This window comes from Gavialis gangeticus, unplaced genomic scaffold (genome assembly GCF_001723915.1).
Source record: "Gavialis gangeticus isolate Ggan-Ray unplaced genomic scaffold, GavGan_comp1, whole genome shotgun sequence".
NCBI classification, from domain to species: domain Eukaryota; kingdom Metazoa; phylum Chordata; order Crocodylia; family Gavialidae; genus Gavialis; species Gavialis gangeticus.
Window position 1 is genome coordinate 95573711 of NW_017729034.1, and position 6560 is coordinate 95580270.

Below are 6560 nucleotides of genomic sequence, written 5' to 3' on the forward strand. Positions count from 1 at the left end.
GGGACCTTCTTTTTACCCCCTATGTATTTAAAAAAAGACTTCTTATTGTCCTTAATCTGGGAAGCTAGTCCCAGTTCCATCTCTGCCTTGGCCTTCCTAACTACCCCCCTACATCCCCGAGCAACTGCAGAATAGCCCTCCTTGGTGATGACCCCTTCTTTCCATTGGGTGTAAGCCTTGTCCTTACACATGTTAATAATTTGCCATGTCTCTCATCTTGAAAAAGGAAAATAGGCTAATCAATTTCAATTGTTTCTAGTTCATTTGCCCATCAGATTTACATGACCTAGCACATTTGATTCTTCAGTACAATTTTTAATTATTTAAAGAAAAAAAGTTTGAATCAGATTTTTAAAAAATTCTTGAAAACATTGATGGTAACCTTGATTTGGGGGACAAGGTTATTTTTTTCTTAAAGGAAACTGACATTTACCTGGATAAAGCTACGTTCTTCGTAATAGCATAAAATGTAATTAGTAATATACTGATTCTGCAAATCCGTATGTGAGTAACTTTCACATGTATAGAAAGCCTGTTGATTTTGGGACTAACACTGATCAATTTTTTTCGCAGGTAGTTTATTTATCAAAAATGCAGAGTATGTATAATCTAGCAACTTTCATTGAATATACAAGTTAAATTCTGCAAATAGTTTTGGGAAGCAAAACGATGAAAAGCTGGAAAGGTTTTCTGTGGTATTTTACAAATCTAACCTTTCAACTTTCCATGTCCAAATTTAGGTATATATTTTTATCACCTTTAAAAAAGTACCCAAAATAAAGACAGTTTGATTTTTTTCAGTTTGGCCACCAAATTATTGCACAACCCCTTTTGGAACTTCACCCATACAGGATTAGGACTTTACTAGTTTTAATTCGTTGAGCTTCAACCACTTAATTACATTTATAAATATCGTCCTGTGTTTAAACATATATGAGTAAATCCCTTCTGAATATATTTAATGCCACTGGCTTAAGACAAGAATAGTGCAGGTAAAGGTTGTACAAGCTTTCCCATGGTTCTTTGCCAGTGCACCTGAATCTTAACATGAAAAATTCCATTTTTTCCCAAATTCTAGACACCTTATGAGTAGATGTTTTGCTAGTTGTGCTAAGTTGAGGGTTTTTTTGATAGGAGACTACAGTGAAATCTCAGAAGTCACTTTTATTTGAAATCCTAAACTAGGTTTTGAACTCTGGTCTGTCATTCAGAAAAGCTTGTCAGCTTAAGTTTATGGAGCCTGACTTCCCTTTGCACCATCTACTTATAAAGAAAAAGGTCAAATGTGTAGAGTAAAGTGATAACATTTAATATTGTCATGTTTAACAATTTTCAAATGTCTCTATCTTTTAAGCATGTTTTCTTTACTTAGATATAAAGTAGAAGAAACCAATAACAAAAAGATAAATCCATAGATGATGAAAGGATTTTCTTGAGCTTAGTAGTCAATATAATAATTTCTAAAGGAAGGAATTTACAAGTACTTTTTCAAATGCACTAGGTAGAGAGTGAATAAAATAAACAGCAAGATGTGTTTTGGTAGAAACTCAGATGATCAAAGTAAGCTACAAAATAGACAGTTATTCTTTTAGATAAAGTAAGGAAGTAATTCCTTTGAGAGGTTTTGTGATCATTTCTGACAGAAAACTTTGTATGCTCTACTCAGCAATTCAATGAAAAGAAAGGCAATGTAGCTGAGATAATAGTGTCAGTTCTGAGCACGAGGTGGCATGTGGACATTGCTTGTGCTATTTCTCTGAATCATTTGAATGGAAATATTGGATTAGCTAACCTTGTGTCATGTCTGTTGGTTAGATAAACCCTCCAACTGTTCCTAACTGAAGGACATGTAGTTGCAACTGAAAGATGCTGCTGCTTTTCATTAGAGTTTTATGAACCATATCCTGCTAACATAATGTTTTTTAAAATAAAATGGTGTATTAGATGGAAATGGATAACAAGCAAAAATTCACAGCCTTGTCTTTTCACAGGGAGTTTCAGCCCAGTAGGAAATCCTCTTAGCCGAACACCATCAGTCAGACTACAGACGGTAAGGAATTCTATTTCTGCATTTAAAAAAAATGATAATGTTAGACTATAAAATGCCATTCTTCACAGGTTAACATTATAGAAAAGCTTTTTTCCCCCCTTTTTCTTCTTTATTTTTTGCCTCCCTTTATTCACAAAAGACTTATTTTCAAGCAAATTCATCTACAGGGCCATATATGTCTTTACCTCAAACTAGTTGGTATATAGATCAGATATTAACAAAGAGTTATATTTTCATTTAATGTTTTTATTATTGTTTAGAAATGAATATACAAGAACGACACCGCTGTATTCTTGCAGTTAATGTAACAGTCAACTTTAACACTGTCTTTTATTTTTGCTCATCTGCATATTATTTCAATAACTGGTTTGTACCAGTGTTCTAAGGGAAACCTAAGAAAAATTGCATCCATCTTCCATTTACTTCCTTTGTTGTTATATATAGGAGTTGGTTGGGACCTTCAACTGATATTACATATCCCTTTCCATATCCTGTTTCTTCTCTCTTCATCAACAAAAAACAACTAAAATGCTACAGGTGTACTTAATTAGAACTAGATAATCAATCAAATAAATCAATAAATCTCAATCAAAATATAATTATAGCAGGGAAAGAGAGAAAGTTAGTTGTGGAAAAGCTGGTTGCATACTAAAAAAGTGTGTGGCCGCTGACAAAATGGACCTTTTTCACCATTCCACTTGTGCCTACAGTCAAACTATTCCTAACCTAATATATTATAGCAATGTGTATGCCAGCTGTTGGCTTCCAGAGAATCGTTAAAGGGATATAAATAACGCTGTGTCCTTAATTCTCTTAAATTGTTGCATCATTTTTTGTATCCTATGCAGGCCTTTCTTTCATAAATCTCATCAATATGTCCTTGTATGAGGCTGATATGGTAAATAAGACTTGCCCTAATGTCCTGAAAATATATTTTATGCTCATTTGTCTTCTCTATTGGCTAAGTGAGTCTCTTTTTTCATACTATATTAAATATTTTATAATTAATAACAAATATTAGGACAGATTATGAATTGTTTGGTTTGCATTTATGCTTCTCTGCAACAACAACCCCTAAAAGTATCTGCAGCATCAAGTGTTGCGGGAAGGGTTATGTTTTAATCGATGTCACTTTCCATTTACAGAAGAAATCTGGAGTTGAGTATATTTTGTTGACCTTTATTGCTGCTGTATATGCAGTCAAAATGAACAAGATATGGAGTTTCTTTAAATAAAAGAGAAGATATTTCCCAATTAAAGACAAAGTAGATCAAAATATTTTTGGAGGATATTTGAATTATCTCAGGAGTTGGAATATTTTACATACTTCTGAATTCATCTTTTTCTTTTTTTCTTTCTTGTTTTCATCCTGTAAGCTTTGCTGCAGCAGCTGTGTTTGCATTTCTGATTTCTGTTTGTACATTGCAGGTTTCAATAAAGTGCAGCCCAGCACAGTTTTTCCTTTAGGCAGATAATAGATTCCCATGCTCATTAAATACTGAAGGGCTGTAATCAAATGAGGATCATAGTCATCTGAAACCAAGGAAGTAATATTTACAGTAGTTCCACAATAGTGGATATCAATTAGAACTAAAGCACACTACAATATTCTACGTATTTACTACTTAAAGTTTTTTAATTTAACTGTTAACATTTTTCTTTGTTTTTCCACTCTGTATGTACTGAATTTACACTTTAAGAAACAGTATTGATATGTTAAATTAAGGGTGCTTCCTATTTTCATGATTGGTTATCTTCTCCCATCTTTCTTAAATATCTTGCATTTCACCTAGGGCATCCTAGAGCAAGAGCAGGAATAGGATAGTGTTACTAATGCTCATGATTTTATCAGAAGTTTTTACATATTTGGTTCTTTTCTTAAGGCTTTAGCTATTGGGAAAAAGGGATTCAATACATCTTCCCATTTTAATTTTTATGAAATTATGTTTCCTCATATTTGCAGAGTAAAACTAAAATATGTGAAACATGTCCTAAAGGATCAGAAATCGGAAGAAAGCAGTGGTTTCTTTACTGTTTAGGAATAACCTTGATTACTGAGCCAATATTTTTTTGGCAACATTGGTATAATATTTCAATCATTTCTTAGATTAGAGTGCTACTTTAGACACATGATTATAGACCAGCAGATACTACACATGATACATTTTGAGCCAAAGAGATCCATTCCAGGTTTATCTCTATAAAGAATAGTTTTATTTCTCTTAAAGAAGAAGAAATGCATTTCCTCAGACTAGCCACTATATCTGCACAATATCTGTCTGAGGTGCAATATCTGCTGTACCACATCTGCAGAGAAAAGTGCACTATCCAAATAGAGAAAAATAGGTATAAAAAGTCAGTTCATAGTTAATTGGGAGAGGAAGGCAGTTTGCATATTTACTCTCTTGCATTGAAGAACCTGTGTGCAAATCAAAGAAAACAGCTTCTAAATACACAGGCAAAGTTTATCGTTTATGTTTTCCTGTATCTTCCCTTAAATTTTGATATTGGGATTTAAACTGTGTGTTAAAAAAACATATGCAGGAAAGAGGCAACAATATGCCGTTCATGTTCATTGGGTACCATGTCTCTGAAGGTTATGAGTGCTGTTTAAGGTCCAAATCTTCTTTGCACAAGCTCATTATAAGTGTGTGAATAAGTGAATGTGCAAATGCACACCCCCCCAACACCCAGTAACAAAGCAGTTGCTAATTTAAGAAGATATATACGTTAGCTTCATTGTCAAATTCCAAAGTTATCTTCTCACTTAATTTCTACTTGACTTTGTGAAATGAACAGCAGTAATATGTTTCTCTATTTATTCTTGCCCTTAGCTCTTTCTTTATTTTGTCTCAAATAGATTATTGTTTATTCTTATATTTGAACTATCAGGTCCCACCTTCCATGGATTTATGGAGTAACATAGAAATATCTCTGGAAGGTCTCATTTTTGTCCTTTGAGATGTACCTCTCTCCTCAACAGCTGAGAGGAAATGGGTACTGATTTTAGACTGTATCCCACTCTTATGCCCCTTGCTTGTAATCAGGTCCCTGGAGGTGAGCCTCTGAGTCCTCATGGCACTTAAATGATTTCAGTAAAACTGTATTGGAATCAGCACCCAACGGCATAGAACAACAATTTAAAAAAAGACAGCAGTCAGGCCAATTGGTGCTCTTCTCATTGAAGCTCAGGGAACTGGACAAGAGGAATGCAAGGAACATAAATCAATTAAAGGCATACATTTCTGTTAGTTGGAATGGTAGTAGTCCAGTAGCGAGTGTATAGCAAGACATGAAAAAACTGTTCACTTGCAGAGGAGTTAACTTCATTGAAGTTATTAGAATTGCAGTGGAGTCAAGCAAGAATATGATAAAAGGGGAATTAGGCCTCAGATTCCAGACTTTGAAAAATGTAAGTAAAAGAGACTTTTCCTTCTGTTGTATGTGAGTAGCCAGAGTAGACTGCTTGTAGAATTTGGTGACTTGGTAAGAAGTTGGCTGTGTCTTGTCTGTATTGTAATTCACTTTTGATGACTCCTTGGCTAGTGCTTTTTCCTTCATCCGCTGCCTGTATTTTGGGAGTTTAAGTCATCTTATGTTTCTTTGGATCCACTTAAGACTTGGGATCACCCCAAACACAAAATGCACTCAGTAGGAAAAACTTTTTTATATGTTATCCATAAGGATCGCACAGATATACTTGGAATGCAGAAAATGTAATATACTGTATTTACTCGATTTGTAAGAAAAGGGTTTTTTTTCCCTGTTTAACTTTGGGGGGAGTCACTTGTCTTAGAATCAAGTACGAGGGTGGGGGTGGGGGAGAGCAAGTGGTCACTGTGACTTGGGCTCCAGCCAAGGTTCCCTCTAAGGTGCGCACAAGTAAAAGTCTGGCCGCACACCGACTTTTCAAGGTTACGCACCAGGAGAGGAGCTGGGCTGCGGCATGGGACACTTACTGAAGGTAAGCTCCTCCCCAAGGCAGGGGCAGGGGCCTGGCATGGGCTCCGCCAGCTCCAGGTAACTGCTCTGCTCCCCTGCATCACCTTAGGGAGTGAGGAGGCCTGTGGTGTTAGGGCTGGGGAGTGGAGCACTTCCCGGGAGCCGGCGAAGCCCTCTTACATGGTATCATGGCTATACGGAAAACTAATACACATGAGTTTGTAATGCAGTGCTCTTGTATAAAAGTACCAGGCTTTTTTTAATTGTTTCTGTAAAAAAGAGAGAGAAATGAAGGGATAGTGTCTGTCTGAGTTGGCAAGTTTTGTAATTTTTATAAAGAGTCTTGTATTTTTCTTTGTTCATTCATTCACAGTTTTCTCTTTTTTTAAATTAAATTATGGGAAAACTTTGAAAATGGGATGCAGGCATGCTTTAGAAGTGCAGAAACAAAAAGGCAAATAAAAATAGCCATAAATTCATTATGTTAATTAAAAATCATGATTAAAGGCAACATCAAGATTTAAAGTCCTAATTCATGGTTTTCTTAAATAGTTTGGGTACGGCTAAT

General features: G+C 35.2%; 1 protein-coding gene across 1 annotated transcript in view; it reads left to right on the forward strand.

The window, feature by feature from the left end:
- AHI1 (Abelson helper integration site 1) overlaps positions 1-6560 on the forward strand; it is a 286626-nt gene that overhangs the window by 181655 nt on the left and 98411 nt on the right. The window contains exon 20 of the mRNA XM_019527221.1: positions 1992-2050. Within this exon, the coding sequence (XP_019382766.1) occupies positions 1992-2050 (59 nt within the window). The remainder of the gene's footprint in view (positions 1-1991; positions 2051-6560) is intronic.